Below are 19,229 nucleotides of genomic sequence, written 5' to 3'. Positions count from 1 at the left end.
TATACACGATCGACGTTCAGCGTCGACAGCAAATACAATGGACTACCAACGATATTTCAATGAGGTCGCTAAGTCCCGCAAGCCGTCTCCAATTCATCAACTTAGTAAGTAAATTTTTCGGCCCCCCACTCAGGGGTCGGAGGGACCGCATGCGTGTTCTCAAAATCTCCGGTAAAGGGGTACTTTTTCGCGCGACAAAGTCACCGCCCGCCATACGCGTACCCTAATAACATTGAGTGGGAGAGCCAGGATAAATTTTGTTGACCTCCTCGTGAAATAAGCCACTGATCATTGAGTGTGTATACACACACACACTTCCGTGTAAAGTCTAAGAGGAAGTAGAGTGCTCCGGAATGAACCGCTATCACAAAGTGAATGAGCAGGGGCTTATATCACGAGAATGCCATTAAAACAACAAAAAAAAAAAAAACGATTACGCGTATACATTAGTTATTCGGTGAACGTGAACATGATATATATCATACACATGTATACAGGTATGCTATAGACTATACATGTCATTATAGCTCCCTAGACTTTACAACTTGTCAGCGGATCGATATACACATGAAACTTCATTTTGATATTAATGTGGTATATATTTTGTAGTGATATCTCCAAAGCTTTGAATGAATTTCAGAAGCTCAGTAATGATTTTTTCCCCCACGTACTAAAGATGTGAGGTTGTTGGTTAAGGACGTTTACTCAAAGTAAACATTTTGTAGATAAATGGTGAATCTTTTGGCCCATTCAATTATATATCTCCTTGGATGAATTTAGATATAAAAAAGGGGTGAGGGGAATACAGACTAGCAGCAAAGTAATCTTCAAACTCATAAAAATGCAAACGAGAAAATAAAAGAGATCCTTTGTTATCATTTTCTTTTCAAAACAAATTTGCCACATAAAATCACTGTGCAAAACAAAAATAGGGGAAAAGAATTGACCTGTCAACAGAGCCCCGATACAATTTCCTTTATCCTGGGGTCAGAGTCCGAAATGGTTTGAGCACAACAAAATCAATAACCTTGGATGGACTTAGTCTCCTAAATTGCAAATATACATGTAAGTTCAGTCAATGTAAATGCTTTGTACAGAAAAGTTCATAAACTTTATTTTTCTTAGTTACTGGTGGCGGAATATGTTTGTTTCATACAGTTGTTAAAAAAACATATTGCAATAATTATAAATGTATCATTGAGAATTTTCCTAAAGGTAATTTCTACATATTTTCACCTACAGGTGCATGAGAGTAGGGACCAGTAAACTTTATTGATACAGCTTGTGTTGAAAAAGACCCCATATAATTTGTATGTTCATGAAAAATATATCTAACAGTATGGCAGATTGGTATGAAATGTATAGCAATCCTCTCTGATTTCTTCAAAGGTACATGTATAAAAGCAAGAATAAACTTGATTTCTGTTGAAGTACAGAACGTGTTGATGACAAACATCTTATTAATGATACCTATGATTATACATTTGTTTACTTGTAGCTGAAGTGCTGTTGACAGGGCCGCCCACCCTGATCTCGCTTGCACCAGGTATACCTAACGTGGACATGTTTCCCTTTGAGAAGTCAAGCATTACACTCAAGTTAGTTTTATTTTTATAATTCGATTTAATGTGATGTGATTGGATTGTATATCATAATTTGATTTGAATTGGATGGGATGTTTTAGATTTTATTTTATTTGATCTGATTCTGAATTGATTTGATCTCAATCACCAAACTTTGATTACTGAATTCAGGGCTGGCGCGATTTGAATGGCCTTGATTTAAATGGAAATTTAGATGGCGATTTATAGCGCCCACATTTTTAAAAGATTCAGTGATTTAAATCACTTCCATAGGCTTGGAATGGAGTAAATTTGTTTCAATGATATAAGGATTAAGGATGTTGTGGCCCAGAAGGAAAAACCAGTTACCACCAGTTGAAATTTCCAACTGGTTCCAGTTAACTTCAACTGGAACCAGTTAGATTCAACTGGAACCAGTTAGATTCAACTGGTTCCAGTTGATTCTAACTGGTCCATGATGCACATCAAGCGGATATTTGGTGCGACTGCATTTCATTTAACTGGAACCAGTCCTTATAATGACCAGTTACACCAGTTGATAACTGGTCTGTTTGCATACTTCCAGTTGCACCAGTTGATAACTGGTCTGTGCATGGCATATTTCCAGTTGCACCAGTTAATAACTGGTCTGTGGGCATATTTCCAGTTGATAACTGGTCTGTTAGTTCCAACTGGACCAGTTAGAATTTGACCAGTTGAATTCCAACTGGACCAGTTAAAAATCTGACCAGTTGAATTCCAACTGGACCAGTTAGAATTTGACCAGTTGAATTCCAACTGGACCAGTTAGAATTCAACTGGTCAAATTCTAACTGGTCCGTGTGCATATTTCCAGTTGACACCAGCTAATTTGCATAATGGATATGGGGTGCGTGCATATCTATGTTTCAATACAATTTATCTGGATTTACAGCATATTACTTAATTACTGCTGATTTAGTTATGTGCAATTCATTTCGAAAATACTACAAATACAAATTGCCAACTAGACTTTAATTCGTCACTTTGACGAATTAGGTGATACGTGTGTAACATAATGAAGAACGCATTTTCACGATTTCATCTTTCTTTATTAAATACTACTTCCATTATGGTATATCCATTAGTCAAGTTTCAACTGTGTAGAACAGAGGGAGACAGAGCAATATAATAAGAAGAAGGCAAGGCAAGACAAAGAGAGAGAGAGAGAGAGAGAGAGAGGGAGAGGATAAAAGTGTAGAGAGGGAAAGAGAGATAGAGAGTGAGAGAGAGATGCAGAGACAGACCAAGTAAAGGAGAGGGGCAGAACATGAGGGGAGAAGGGAAACACAGCAAGAGAGAGGAGAGAGAGAGAGATGCAATTGAGAACAATGCCTTCCATATTTCTAGCATAAATAAGCTCTTTTGAATACTGGTCATGAAAGTGTTGCCGATAATCAAAAAACGATTATGTTCATGAATACGATGATGACGATATTAAAATGATGACCATGATTGAAAGTGGCACAGCGCCCCCTTCATGTTTTCGATTGAGGATCGTTATATATGATAACTGTTAACTATTACCAGGGAGAGTGCCCTGCTATTACTAAACATTGCAGAGATATACTTATACCAATCATTGAAGTGATATTTCGACGCACTAAATACGCAACAATGACGTCAATAGAGCTGATTATGACTAATAAGGACTATATCTTAATTAAGTTTCATGCTGCTTATTGACCGTTCCGTATTGGAAAGAAAGATCTACCGTTTGAATAACGTTTTAACGCACTAAGGATGTGAATGCTTCCGTGTGCCATCTGTCAAGTCTTGAGATAACATGCAAATAAAGTTTTTAAGCCCTTTTTTTATCAATTAAACATGAACACAGTGATTTATTTAGTCCTGATTCAATATAAAATATGAGTAAGATATTTATATTTTACCCATCCATAAACCAACATCTATAAGATGTTAATTCTAGAAATGATTGTTAGTATGCATGGCAGTGAATGGCTAAACGATTGAAATTGCCTCAAATTTCCTTTGATTTGATTTGTATACATGTAATACACTAATAAATGAGACACTGGGATGATGCAGAGAGAAAGGGGGAGACTATACAGAAATAGAGAGGCAGATCGAGACAAAACAAGAGATAAAGAGGAAGGCAGCAAGGCATCTCACCCATCTCCTTTTTTCTCAATTCTCTTTTCCCTCTTTCTTCTTCTACTTTTACTTCTTCTAATAATTCCCCTTTTTTTACAGTTTGGATAAAACATAACCTTTTTCTTGTAGTAGCTATTACCTAGAGGAAAATATAAATGTGTACAATTTGTCATATAAGTATTCGCATAATAACTTCGCCTCTATCATTTGTAATTTGTATGATGTGTAATGCTTGAATATTGATATCGATACCTTAGGATAGTGTTACTATACCCTCTGTCTATCCTCTTACCATCTTACCATCAACTTTTCTTTTCTTTCTTTGCTTTACATCATCATGTTCTTCTTCACTTTGTGTATCTCCTTTTTATATCAAATGATTTCGGAAGATCAAAAATGAAATACAAATTTCGAAGTTGAATATTGTTTTTAACAATTTACTCATTCAGGTTCAATTCTTTAATTTCGATGTTATTTAATATGAATGTTTGAATATATTGTATTTTAAATTTGTAAAACATTTCCTAATTCATCCGTTTATGCCGCAATGCATTGTTGTTCTTTTATTTTTATTCTCAATCAAACCATCATCAATTAAACTCAATACTAGGACACTGCTAACGTTAAAATTTCACAAATAGGACATACGTGACATCATAATTACTGCAAAGTTCTACGGAATTTGCAAATTCGACTTTCAATTGAAAATTGTGACATGATACCATCATCTGATCAAAAAACTAAAAGCACCGTTTTTATAGCCCATGGTCTCAGCTATAACATACCCCAATTTGGGAGAAAACAGAGCACACATAAGATAGATAGTGCTCATAGATGAATGCCATGTAGATTCATGATGTGAACGAAATTCACCTTCCATAGACATAACACGCAAATGACGAAAATTCTGACATGTGGCCTTTAACTGAATTTTGTACTATGATGACCTCATTAAAATGAAACTTAGTGAAAAGTGATCTTGTAGAGAATTGCCTTATCTACAACATATCGACATTTCAAAGAGAATCGATGAATATTGAGAGAAATACACTACATTTTCCATAAATACAATGACGTCATAATATGCAATTTTGTATTTTTGACTTCCAAGGCCATTATGATGACGTAAAGATGTACTTAATGGCCAAATGAGATATGAAATCATACCTCCGACTCATACTCTATCTAAATATGAAAAAAAAATTGGCAATCCCTATTCATCCCAATGGACTTTTCATAGGCATGTTTTTGCCCATATATGCAATGTATTACAAAAATCGCGCGTACGGACGGTTATCTTGAACGGACGCTCATTCCGTTTTTAATAGTGATAAAGAGCTAAACATGGTATCAAATTTTCCGGAAAAATATGAGGAATATTCGGTCAAAAGCTTTTGCGGAGAAATTATTTTTCGTTCGGCCGTGACGAACGAAAACGTGCAAAAATGCGTGTTTTGCGTGATTTTTTATGAAATGCTTATAATGGCCTGAAACGTATGCAAAAAAAATTTAAGACGATTTTGAGCAATTTAAAATTTTACGCGCGCATTAACGCGCGCGCCTACGCGTACGCGCATTTTTGCGCGCATTTATTGACCTCAAATTGACCCGACGGATATTGATCTTAATCATGATAAATATGAATGAAAAATTACTTTCCGTTATGAAGATATGATCATAAGTTGATTTTCACAAAATGGCGCCTGGATGACGTCACGATGATTTTGAGTCTTTGAAAAGTCACACAGTTCTAAGTTAGACTAAGATCTATCATCATTGAAAGATTCATAACAATGGCTTTATTCAGTCTTGAGATATCCTGCGAACAAATTCGAGGAAGAATAATAATAAATAAATAATAATAAAAATCTTGACGAAATCAAAAGGTGATACGTTGACTTCGTTACGTATCACCTAATTATTAGGACATTTCATTACTTCGTGTAAATAACATTTAAATAAACATGAATTAGGGAAAACATTAACTATGAACTAAAATAGATTCAATAAAATACAAGTATATTCAAAATTTTTAGTTAACAAGTCTACCTATTACCAATGTCTTTACATTGGAAATTGCAGACGATATAGTTATACTGGGTTGTTACCAATTGGTAAAATTAATTAGTACAAGTGCTACTTATGCCTTTAATTACTAATTAAGTTTTCAATTGGTAGTTGATTGGTCAAGTAAGACCAGTTAAATCCAACTGGTAACCCTGGAAATTGAAATGGGCCAGTTGAATTCTAACTGGACCAGTTAGAATCTGACCAGTTGAATTCCAACTGGACCAGTTAGAATCTGACCAGTTGAATTCTAACTGGTCCAGTTGGATTTCAACTGGTCGAATTCTAACTGATCCAGTTAGAATTCAACTGGTCTGGTTCAACTGGCCAATTTCAATTTCCAGGGTTACCAGTTGGCTTTAACTGGTTTAACTGGACCAGTTGCAACTGGTTTTTCCTTCTGGGGTTTTTTTCTTTTTTTTTTCTTCTCGTATGCAGGCTACATGTATGTTTGAGGTTAATGGTAAAATAATCCTGTTACAGTTTAATTACATGCATTCGATGTAGCCTGTTATTGCTGGCACTCAATACAATGGAAATAACTTTGTGAATCTTTGGTCAAAAGTGTAAAGAAAAAGCTATTCAAAACCACATTTAACTACCGGTAATGTACTGAAAACCCACCTTTTTTATGGATCGTGAATTCTCACCATTCTCTGATCCGTATATTATTTGCAATTTTTCCTTCCATTTTTTGTTGGCACCCCATGAAATTATACAAACTGAATTGGAAGATAAAAATAAAGAAATAACGCTTAAAATAGGAAGAAAGTACCAGTACATGTTATCTCATTGTTTAACTGCCTAATGGTGATATTTCTTGTGTATGTTTCAGAGATGGTACTGAACTCATAATGACACCGGAGGAGATGAAGACAGCACAACAGTATGGTGTCACACAAGGGTATTGTTCAAATCCTTTCATGTTTCAGTCAGAAATTATTTTCCATGATATATTCTAGTATATATATATCCCATTGCCGTTAATTTCCGTTGTGTTTACCTTGTCATTTGTATCTTTGTTACTGTATGGTGGATACAATTGCTCTATAATCATTACTGGCTAATAACAGGATAGTAGAATCCAGCATTTGGATCATCAGGGAAGTTATTATTGTCGTTGTTTTTAGAATAATTGTGATTATAGTTATTATTACTATTACTATTATCATTTTTAGTAGAAGTAGAAGTCGTAGTCGTCGTAGCTATATTAGCATTATTATTATTAGTAGTAGTTGTTGTAGTAGTCGTAGAAGTCCTATTATTACAAGTATTATTATTCTTTGTTGTAGTATAAGTTAGTAGTAGTAGTATAGTAGTATGGTAATAGTAGTAGTAGAAATAGTAGTAGTAGTAGTAGTAGTAGTATTAGTAGTTGTAGTAGTAGAAGTATTGACATCTTTATCACTTTCATTTGTATCATCAATCTTTATGCAGGTATAACAACTGCTAACTATAACAATTAAAGTACATGTACCAATCCTATGATAACTGATAGTCCTATAGTAGGTCAATAAATAACTACACTATTTGCAGGTTTGGTGATTTACGTGACTGGCTGATGGCCCTACAGGTCAAAATACACAACCCTCCAACGCAGAGCAGAACAGATGGGAGTAAACTTGAAATGGTTATTACAGCAGGGAGTCAACATGGACTATGTATGGTATGTAGTGTCAAATAACCAGCACAACAGAGTTTTTATAAGATGATGACGTGGATCCTAATCAAATGATTGGTTGAAAGCGTACATGCGACCAGGCATTTATTTAGCATATAACGCGTAATTTGGATAATGACCGGTCATTAGTAAAATGCCCCCCCCCCCCCAATGGAAACTGTTTAGAAACTGTTTTGGCTTCCCTGGTTGGTTAATTGTACCCATTGTAAATTTGATACTCGGTAGCCTCTATATATGTCATATACTTCTGGCTTATATAACAAGTTGATAAGGTACCCCAGGGCCCCGTCTTATAAAGCGTTTCGATTGATCAAAATCAATCGCAAGTTCTCTAATCAATCGCAAGTTTGCAGTCTCCTATCTCATCACATAGTCTTGTGATTGATATCATTCACAAATAAGTTGCGATTAAAATCAACTGTTTATAAGACGGGGCCCTGAGCTGGTCAAACATGGAGACTGCTAGCTGCGCGAGAGCCTTGCATACTGATTAATACATAGATGATGGATACAGTACATGATGGATATATAAGAAGACATTTTAGTTCAGTTCTTTTCTACTTCAAATAAATACTTTAAATAAAGATGTAAACATTATATCAAGCTTGCAAATGCAATTAATGCATATCATCATTGACTAGATGTTTATTTACAAGAGAAATGTAGTTTTGTCAGATAATCAGTAGGCCCAAATCCGATCGGTGTATTTTCCTTGTTATTTTTTACTTTCAGGCTTGTGAAGATCTTATATCGAGAGGTGATAAGGTGCTAGCTGGTGTACCATTGTATTCTGGTGCTATTGCAATGGTAAGTGTTAAATCTTATGTTTCAAGTTTTTTTTCTGCAAGTTTTCTATAATTTGGACCGGCAGGTATTGCACTTTGACAACGCTGTGCTAGGCCAAAATGGACATTTGATACACATTACAAAATCATAAATGTACAATCTGGAAAATATTTGATAGAGTGAGGGTTGGCTATAATTAGGCCTAGCTATAATTCCAAAACTGTGTAAGATTAAGATATAAAACTTCGTCGGTTTGCTTAGTAGAAGATATCCAATGCATGTGCCAAGAATTGTTGGTCTCTCCATGGCTGGAGCAGGGGAGGTGCAATCCAACCTCTCCCGCTGAGAGAGTACTCAATAAACCTGGCCTCTGTGTGCATAAACAATGAATCTACATTTCTATCTGATTTGTCCCAAATTTTATTTGTTGAGTATACTAGTTCGTTTACCCTACTTGAGGAACTTATTATTTTATCTGTAAAACCTTGGTCCTAGGTTATTTATGTTCATTCATTATTTAAGTGTGAATTGTTTTATAATAAATTTGAATAATAACATGTCTTTGAGAAGGAAAAATATTCTACAGAACAATAACTAATGAATTCATGGAGCTTTGTTCCAAATTTGTTCAATGTTATACTCAAGGAAATTATTCTCATATATCAATTTATGTGTGTGGAATGTAGAAATACTGTTTTTTCCGCAGGGATCGGATAGCCCAAATTTCAGCCTATTCCGACCTTAATTGACAACATATATGCGTTAAGATAAAAAAAAAAAATCCACGCGCGCCTAAATTTGCTAAAATCTGAAAAGTGTTCAAAAGTATGCTGATGGTTTAATTCATTATAGTTCTTAAACGAATCCTTGTTTCAGTCCCAGGCAACGGATCAAACAGTTACAATGACACTAGTGAAGTAAGAGAAATAAGTGAAGAGAAGACAACAAAACAGGCACTGAAAATGTGTGCATTGTTAATGGGAAATTGTCTGCTATAAATGCCAATTTGGTCCCTTGAGGTACGTCACAAATGTTGGCAGTGTTCGGAGAGCTCTTCAAGTGCAAAAGTGGGGTGGCATTTTATCGTTTTAAAATTGATAATAATCGTTACTTTAATTGTTTCCAAGCAATGGATTTTGATTACATTGTTCGATCTAACCTTGCCTTGTGCAATGATACAAATTAAATGGATATTTAAAATCAATGAACCTCTACTTTATTAAAAGAAGAGGAAAGCTCTGACATTCTTCACATGTCTTCTGTTTGACTACAGATGGAGCCACTCGGGGCAGACATTATCCCTGTTAACGTAGATGATGGTGGTTTGAATCCAGACCACCTAGAACAGATCCTCTCCAGGTGGGATCCAGAGGATGCCAAGAAAGAAGGGTAAGAGATACAGAGAGAGAGAGAGAGATACGGAGAGAGAGAGAGAGAGACGGAGAGACAGACAGATAGACAGAGACAGAGAGACAGTCCAAAAACCCTCAACAATTGCCTCAGGTCTGGACTGTTCCAAAGGTACTTTGTGTAGATAGTCCTAATTACTAACGCCATAAGTGATGTATATTATAATCATAGTAATGTGCACATCATGACCCAGACCAAAGTCACTTTCTTGTCAATATTGTCATATTCAATCCAAAGGTTCCTTGTGTGGATGATTATTACCAATGCCTTAAGCACGCTTAAGAGTCCTATCTCGCACCCTGGGGCAACGTGTCTGACACGGCCGGTTGTAGCAACTACTCCGAAGATCAAGATACATTAATCTTGATCTAAGGAGACACGAACGAACGAACCAATGCCTTCACTTATTTTATATGTGTAATGGTGTGCACATCATGATTCCGACCATACAAATCTTTTAATATCTTCACTATTGTCACTTAGATCAGATATACCAAAGCTGCTGTACATTGTTCCTAATGGGGATAATCCAACAGGTAGCTGTGTTACTCTTGAGAGGAGGATGAGAATCTATGAACTAGCCAGAAAATATGATCTGCTGATTCTGGAAGATGATGCCTACTACTTCCTACAATTTGGAAAGGTGAGACGGCTTGTTCTTAACCCATTGGTCACTACTTTACAACAGGGAGTTAGGGGCAGCAGGGACTAGTATCTAATGATGATGATAATTATGGTGGTGGTGGTATTAGGGAAACAGTTTGATGCAGATGATTATGGATTAGTGAGGAGGTGGTGGTGAAGAGGACAAGGGGGGTAAAGGGGAGTAAAGAGGAGGAGGAAGGGACGAGGAGAGGGATGAGGTAGAAAAGGGGATGGGTAGGGAAAGGGAGGGGAGGGGAGAAGAGGGAGGAGGAGGAAGGGCAGTGGAGGGTGAAGAAGCAGAAAAGGGGACGAGGAAGGGAGGGGATGAATGGGAAGGAGGAGGAAGGAAGGGGGAGGGGAGAAAAGGGAGGAGGAAGGGAAGTGGAGGGGGAAGAAACGGAAAAGGGGATGGGGTGTGAAGGGAGGGGAGGAATTGGAAGGAGGAGGAAGGGAGGGGGAGGGGAGAAGAGGGAGGATGAGGAGTAGAAGGAGAAGGAGAAATGATTAGTCAAGGGTTTTCACTAAAATTCTCGCAAGTGCAATATAATCTTTTCATAAGTAAAGTTTTAAGCAAAATACTTCAATGCTATATATCAGTGAATTAAATTTAAAAAACTTACAAAGCAAATTGGTTTTTGTTTAGATGATGTTAATTGAAAAATTGTAACTGAAAAGTTACATATTATGATATTGAATATCATATTGATTTCTAGTCTTTAGTTCTCATAGTATTATCTTATTCTCCTCTTATACAGGAAAAGAGTCCAAGTTTTCTTTCCATGGATGAGGATGGAAGGGTCCTCAGGTTTGATTCTTTTGCCAAAATAATATCTGCAGGGTAAGCTGAAAGAATTGTATATGGGGATTTTTTTTTTTGTAATGCTAAATCATGAAAAAGTACTGTAGTCTGTAGACAGCCAGATAATCGAGAAATACTAACACTTAAGTATTTCACAGGACAATTGAAATTTGTTTAATTTGAGCTCTCTGCTTGCTAAGTGCACCACATCAGTGGCGTACCTGGGGTACTCCGTCAGGGGGGGGGGGCATGCGACCGAAACAAACAAAAAAAAGGCGATGCTAATTTTCACTTCTGGCGAGCGAGCGAGCAAAAAAAAATCTTTAAGTAACGTTTGGTATGTAAACTGGTATTGTTGCAAGTTGGGGGTGGGAACATTCACTTGTTAGCGACGTTAATTTCATTTTTTTGCAAACGAGCGTAGCGAGCAAGAAAAAAATCACTTCTTTTTTAATAATTGCCACTTACTTGGTTCAATTGTCCCATGCAGGGCGCGGGAACAATATTGTTTTTAGGGTGATTTTATACCCATTTTAGCTAGCGAGCGAAAATACATCTTTCTCTCAATGAATTGCTATATAAAATTTGTTTCATTGTTGGAGGTCGGGGGCGGGCACAATCGTGTTTAAGGCAATGTCAATCCCATTTTGGCGGGCAGGCAACCCCCTACATTTCTCTTTTTAATGATATTGTAGCAGGTTAGTGGTGGGCACATAATTCCACGAGCTAGCGAGCGAAAAAAAATCACTTCTCTTTTATAGGGAAAATATGGTACATAAAACTTGGGTTCATTGTTCCATGTCATGGGACGTGATTATTAAAAGCGGTGTTATTTCTATTTTGGCGAGCGAGCGTAGCGAGCGAGCGAAAAAAAATTCACTTCTCTTTAATAGGGAAAATATGGTACATAAACTTGGATTCATTGTTCCATGTCAGGGACGTGATTATTAAAAGCGGTGTTATTCTATTTTGGTGAGCGAGCGTAGCGAGCGAGCAAAATTTTTGTAATGATAGTTGGTTCATAAATTTCAGATTTTTTTGTTGCAGGGCAGGGCTTACACAATCATGTCTAAGGTGATGTTAATTCCGTTTTGGCGAGCACGAGCACACCAAAACTTTTTTGAATAACGTTTGGTACATAATTATTAACTGGTTGTTGCAGGTTGGGGCGGGCACGTTAGCGGTGTCAATTCCATTTTGGCGAGCGAGCATAGCGAGCAAGCAAAGAAAATATATTCTCTTTTAATAGAAATTAATAAATAAACTTGTTTTTATTGGTACAGGTCAGGGTGGACGCAATCGCGTTCAACGCAATTCAATTCCTTTTTGGCGAGAGGGCGAAAAAACTCTTCCATTTTTTATTATATTGTTGCAGGTCAAAGGTGGGCACAATTGTTTCCAAAGCAATGTCTATTCATTTTATTCGCGAGCGAATGTAGCGAGCGAGAAAAATGAATTAGTCTCTTTTAGTAACATTTGGTACATACATTGTGTGTTATTGTTGCCATGGTTGCAAGTCGGGGCCCGTCGGGGCAGGCACAATTCTAGGCAATGCTAATCCTTTTCTTTTTTCAGGGGGACGAGCAAGTGAAAACATTTAATACAAAATAGGCTAGCAAGCAGTTCGCGCCAGCGAAGAGTTTCGAATTTGTTATATCACTTATATTTTCCTATTTTCATTTGTCTTAATTTTTCAGGGCCGTATGCAGAATATTTTTCTGGTGGGGGAGGGGGAAAGATGCGTTAAAAGTTTTCGAAGAATCTCAAAAGCAAAAGGAGTGAAGGGAGTTCGAGCGACCGAACTAGTCATGAGGGTACTTTTGCATTTTCAAAAGTAGAATTGAAGGATTTGGTAAAGGCCTACATTACATTTTCAGGAAAAAAACTGTACGTTTTCAAAATATCTGGGGTCAACTGCCCCCCCCCCCCTTGGTGCGTACGGCCATGGTCTTTTTTTTAAATTTCCCCATCTTTTTTCCTTTCCTTTTCTTTTCCCTTTTTCTTCCTTTTCTCGTCTTCTTCCTTTTTCTTTCCTTTTCCTTTTTTTCCTTTTTTCTCTTTCTTTCCTTTTTTTCTTCCCTTTTCCTTTTTTCTTTTTCTTTCCTTTCCTTTCTTTTCTTTTTTTTCCCCTTTTTCTTTTTTTCCCCTGGAGCCCGTCAGGGGGGGGGGGGGCACTCTGCCCCCCTGCCCCCCCCCATAGGTACGCCAGTGCACCACATATTGTTATGTGAAGAAAACAAAGAGTACTCAAAGGTCAAATTTGACTTGCAACACTCCTTTGGTCATCATGCCAGAAGTCCCCATAAAGAGAGTCCAATACTTTGGGACCTACTTTGTGCCCGACAACTCTTTTGATGTCAACAATTTCTCTTTATTTAAATGTCAAAACAAATGTTTCATGTTTTTTTTTTTTACATGAAACTAAGAAGAAATTCGTGGAACCCATGAATGCACCTGCACAATTTTTAAGAAGAGCCAGTTAGAATCATATAAATACATTCATAGCTTCCCTTTATTTAAAATAGTTTAAAGAAACATTCTTTATACTAATAATGTCCCACATACAGTATCTTGTGAAGATACATTTCATGTGTAATATGATATTTATGTTAATGAAAGTTGTTTTCCTTTTGGTATGACAGCCTTCGTGTTGGTGTATGTACCGGTCCCCAGGCAGTGGTGACACGCATCGTCATGCATATGCAGGCTTCTGTCCTTCACACAAGTGTACTCACCCAAGTAAGTCAGAAACAAGAGTATTTTCAGATTATTATTATTTCTTAACTCTCGATTATTTATAATGAATGTACTTGATATTTTATGATATATTATAAAGATCAATGCTGCTTATAGATTTTAGTTTTTGCTTTCATTAAAGGCCCACTGTACTACTTGTAGCTACTTGCTCCCTCTATATAGAAAACAATGCCTAATCAGTGACCATTGGTCCCCCATGATCCTCTTTTTCTTATGTTAATTGAGAGCTGAGTTGATGAAATAGCCACCTGTCAGTGACCACCCTGGGTGGTCTAATCCCTTCTAGTCAAACTAGTACAGACGGCCTTTAATATTTTGAAACTAGATACATGTAATGGCTGAGAGATTGCGTCAAGAATAATGTACATTCTTATGAGCATGGACCATTACAGTTTATTATACACAGTATAAATGGCATTCATTCAAATGCCAGGAGGTATTAGCTGCTAGATGTTCAAGTACATTTGGGAAATTTGGGGAGGTATTGATGTCAGAAACATTGGAAAAACACTTAGTTTCACTTTTGATAATATGAAATAGTATATTAAAAATTCAGGGTATTCTTATTGTTTAGTGCTATGAGATTCAGATGACATTACACTGTCCACTTAAGGATACATTATGAAAATGCTCAGTGCCTCAGTCATATGTGCTTTATACATCATCTTGTTGATACTATTCATGTAGGATAAAGTCATGTATTATTTTATTTCTAATGTACTGCTGTTGTTGATTTAGTGGATAAGTGCCTGATTAAAAAAATATGTCAAAAAGCACTGTCAGCACATGTTTAAAAAAAAAGTAAAAAGAAGAAGATATGAAGAATGGTATACTAATGGCACACTCGTACATCAAAGTTATCAAAAATCACTGGCCTGTATGCTCATTGCTCAAGAGGAAATTCAAAAATTGCACCGCAATTTCATTGTTTGCCCCTGGTGCCAGGTTTGCATCAGTCATCACTAGTATTACTGTAAATGACTTTAGAGAATTACCGCAATGAAAGAACATTTCCGTTCGTTTAAAACATGAAATACATTTCTAAAAATAACCAAAACAAATTGGCTTCTATTAAGGCCTATTATTTAACCTGGAGTGAACGTTTGTGCCTGTAGAACTTTATTCATGTGCACTCAATATTCTGTTACCAAATTGTGACACATGGTACTCATATTCAGACTTGCAATACCTTGTTATTGAAGTATTCGATGCTGATATCTTTAGTACAGGATACTAGTATGAAACCCCAAACATACACAGCTACAAGGAAACGTTTGAAGAAACCAATCACACAATAACCCTTTTGGTGATCGGTTTATTGAAATTCTTTTATCAAACTCTATGATTCTGAAGATGTATTCTCTCTCTCTTCTGTCTGTACAGCTCACCTTGTACAAGTTGCTCAACCACTGGGGTATTGATGGACTCGTGAACCATGCAGAGAAGGTAGCTGCCTTCTACCAACGCAAAAGAGATGTCCTACTTGCTGCTATGGACAAACACTTAACAGGTCTGTCAAGTATGACATCACAATAGAGCATCTAAAATGACCAACTCAATGATTTTGAAAGGCGAAGGAAAACAAGAGAACACATGTTGTATTTAATGCTTCATTTCAATTGGTGAGAAATATTCAACATGTAATGGAAAGATCACTTCATGTTGCGAATTCATTTCTGCTGCAATAATGACATCTGTTGAATTGGACATTTCCTAAACACACATGTTAATTAGAATACATGAGTTGGTAAGATGTTCTCAAATGCATAGCTTATATTCCTTTTAATACAAATTGACACTCCTTGTTAGCTACATTATGTACATTTGAAAGTTAAATTTTTAGTAGAATTAAATTGTTTTGAAGAGAAATACGAATGTTGCGGGTGAATCTGGTTCATTCAGACCATTTAAAACTTCTTGAGAATGGGTTCAAAATGTATTTGTTATGATTGCTTTAACAGGTCTGGCCAAGTGGAATGTCCCTACCGGTGGCATGTTTATATGGATCGAGCTGACTGGTGTTGAGGATTCCTATGAACTCATCACCGAGAAGGCTATGGAGAAAGAGGTCATGTTTGTACCTGGTATAGCGTTCTACCCGGACAAGACTAAACCGTCACCATTCATCAGGGCCTGTTACTCTGTCTGCTCCGACGAAAATATGGATGAGGTGAGAAAGACACCATGTGTTCCAATACCATTTCAGTCCTTCTCTTAGATGTGTTGTGGTCTATGGGTTAGTCCCTCTCTTAGATGTGTTGTGGTCTAGTAATCTAGTCCCTCTCTTACGTGTTGTTGTCTAGTGGGTTAGTCCCAGGAGGCGCGATAGCTCAGCTCAGTTGGTAGAGCGGAGGTCTCGCAATCCGGTGACCCGGGTTCAAAACCAAGGCGATGCGCTAGTGCCCTTTGGTAATAGGTATTAATCCTCATTACCAGGTCCCTCGGAGAGGACCTAGAGCCGTCGGTCGTCTGGTTGCTAACTAACAAGCATTTATGCTTTCTTAGCAGTCAGGTAAAATAACCAACACCACTATTGATGATAAGGTACAATTAAGGTTGATTCCCAGCAACCGCAGTAAGCTCCTTTGTCACGCCATCAATCTGTTTTAATCACACTTGATGACGTTGAGGTGACTTATTAGTAGTGGTAAGACAAATTGTTTGAATGCTTCAGCAGTTTAACAGGGCACTGCAGAGCCTGCAGTTAATGATCCAAACCTTTTTGGAAGCTAAGTATGTGATATGATACTCTGTGGATGAGTTTGGCCGTTGTTGATATGATATAAAGCTAAATTAAACTAATTCTGCACTCAAGAGTGTGTTTAGGGATATTTCTTAACTACAACAATTTTTTTATGTGTTCTATATATCTAGCCTAATTGATTGATGTCTTACTTTCCTTTATCATATCTTTCTTTGTCTTTTTACTTTCTCCCTCCTAGGGTATTCGGAGACTAGCTGAGCTGCTGAAAGAGGAGGGGAAGTTCAAGCAGAACGTCGGGATTTCGATTTAATTTCTTTGTCTCTCTTTTTTTTAAACTTAGGAAAATCCAATCAATCCGATGAGAACTAGAAGGGCATTGCTTTATTTATGCTAAAAGGCATTACATCATGCCATTAATATCTTAATGTATACATCTCTTGAACACTTTAGTAAGGAATATTGTACATCAAACGGCAGGAATACATCTCTTCTTTCAGCAGGCCTAAACTTAAAAGGTGTCTATGCGCGCCCGCGTTAGTCATCGCGTCTTCTTGTCTACTCGCGCGCGTATTTCCTTGCGCGACCCATACGGCGTGGTCAACACATTCATGCATCTATGGAGACGTCTTGGTGGCGTCACTGCTAATCCCGTTTCCGGAAGCAGTTCATATTACGACTGAAAATATACCACTTTAATATGATTGATTTTAATAAATGATAACAAAAAGTAAACAATTCCAAATTTTTAAGCCGAAGTATAGTTACTACTTTCTAATAAGTATATGTTTCTAGATTAGTAAATGCTTGAATGCTTATTAACCAAAGTGATAATTCAGCAGTATCTAGTGTTTTTCCAAGCAGATCTATTTATAATTTTTGTACTCGATTTTCAACTTTAAAGTCAAACTTCTGTACATTGATGAAAATATGTTACTTTTATAATGCAAGTAGTAGTCTTTACCCCCGTATACCTATTACCTTTTAAGGCATACCATACCCTTTGTCTGGTGAAGCGCATTACCGTTTTTACTCAATTTATTACCAACATATTTGTTTCCAATATTTTGTTAATTCAATAACGGGGTTGATAACTAATCTTTAAAGTCGATATTTCTAAATCTTATATTCCGATTTAGCCTACAATTTATATGTGTTATCATATTCAAAGTGAAAGGTTATGAATAAGATTTTTAGCAATTACCTAAGTTACACATTTTACTTATCTAGCTTATGGTTTTACTTAAAGCTTTTAATAGTTAGTAATTACTCATTTTTATGAATACGGCTTAATGTTTGTGAGTTCATTTTTCATGGACCTTTATTTACCATGGGCCGTCAACAATACAATGCACTGACATTTTAAGCGTATATTCTTTTTGAAATTAAAACGATAACAGAAAACAGTTTGAAATGCATTATCAGTACTTTCAATTGTATTTCATGTGTAGATTAGTATAGACAAAGTCTGAATTACAATTCAGCCTTAATATCTTGAGTTGTCACTACCATAAGTCAAAGCCGTTGCACTTTAAAAGAAGCCTTGATTTATTTGTGGTATATTATCTGTGTGTGTGTTTTTTTAGAAAAAAATCTCAAATGTAATGAATAAATCAGGTATTACTAGTATTACATGATGATCAGTATCTCCAGTTTTATATGTAAGTAAAGGGATTATATTTAATTATGTTAAAAAGGTGTTTTTTTCTTTACGTTAATATAAGGAGGACTGAGCATTATTAAGACATTTAACTAATGATAAATGGAATGTATCATACTAACCGGTATGGTAAATGGGATGTTACCTTGTATATTATTGTGAGATTATCATATTCCATATTTGCCGTCCATTTGGTAATAATTGAAATAAATAAAGTTGTGTAGAATGTGAGAAATCATAGATCGAATATCACATTTTGTAATATGTTCTAAAATGTCCGCGAACTTTGGTCACCCCTTCATACTAACTGGAAGTGTAAATGGAATATTATCTTGTATTATATTGTGAGATTTTTCAGAGTTATCATAATATTCCATATCTATGTTTAATACTTATTACTCACTTACATCCATTTTACTTATGCTTTATATAATGTTGTATTTTCATTAAAAAAAAATTACAGCCATATGACTTACAAGTCGCCTTTTTTGTTTTGTCTTACACAGTTTCACAATGGATGGACACTCATTATTTGACGAAAGTGATGAAACAAAATATCTTAAAATATACCGAAACAGTGTAGGTTTTTTTTGGTCTGCGGCTGAATCATGAAGGATTCGCGTTCATAAATTACGGCGCGCGTGACACTTGTTCTGACATGGCGGACCAAAATAAACACATTTTCGGGGCAATGTTGCAAGAAAAATCGGCTCTAACATAATAACGGGCTGAATCGGACAGCCAAATCTGATATCAACTTAAACTAAAGCTTAGACATCCGCATAGCAATATCAGAGTAAAAAAAAAAAAATCATTACTTGACAAAGCCCAGAGGGCGAAAATTTTAACAATGTTTTGGTGTACGGGTTATCATGTGTCTATCTATCTAGCTATCTATCTAAATAATATATATATCATGTCGTAATCGTATCCCTATTATAATGTCCTCTCTCTTTCTCGTCTAAATCCTTCACTATTCCGTTTATTTATGTCCTGGTACGGCTCCG

General features: G+C 36.3%; 1 protein-coding gene across 1 annotated transcript; it reads left to right on the top strand.

The window, feature by feature from the left end:
* LOC100891652 (kynurenine/alpha-aminoadipate aminotransferase, mitochondrial) lies at positions 1-18,399 on the top strand. The gene is made up of 12 exons (XM_030978272.1): positions 1-104; positions 1,499-1,598; positions 6,619-6,687; positions 7,320-7,449; positions 8,197-8,271; positions 9,524-9,639; positions 10,144-10,303; positions 11,061-11,143; positions 13,747-13,843; positions 15,245-15,371; positions 15,823-16,031; positions 16,804-18,399. Exons 1-12 carry the CDS (start codon positions 38-40, stop codon positions 16,873-16,875), a joined length of 1,305 nt encoding a protein of 434 aa, XP_030834132.1. The 5' UTR covers positions 1-37; the 3' UTR covers positions 16,876-18,399.
* The last annotated feature ends 830 nt before the right edge of the window (positions 18,400-19,229 follow it).

The sequence above is a fragment of the Strongylocentrotus purpuratus genome, unplaced genomic scaffold, assembly GCF_000002235.5.
Source record: "Strongylocentrotus purpuratus isolate Spur 01 unplaced genomic scaffold, Spur_5.0 spur5_scaffold_1, whole genome shotgun sequence".
NCBI classification, from domain to species: Eukaryota; Metazoa; Echinodermata; class Echinoidea; order Camarodonta; family Strongylocentrotidae; genus Strongylocentrotus; species Strongylocentrotus purpuratus.
This window is presented reverse-complemented; position numbering and strand designations above follow the sequence as displayed.

Bases quoted from the DNA above. Each gene is read 5' to 3' on its own strand.
- LOC100891652 (XM_030978272.1), top strand. From the start codon at position 38: ATGGACTACCAACGATATTTCAATGAGGTCGCTAAGTCCCGCAAGCCG. The intron at 6,688-7,319 runs GTATTGTTCAAA...CACTATTTGCAG, and splicing joins CAGTATGGTGTCACACAAGG to GTTTGGTGATTTACGTGACT. The intron at 11,144-13,746 runs GTAAGCTGAAAG...TTGGTATGACAG, and splicing joins GCCAAAATAATATCTGCAGG to CCTTCGTGTTGGTGTATGTA.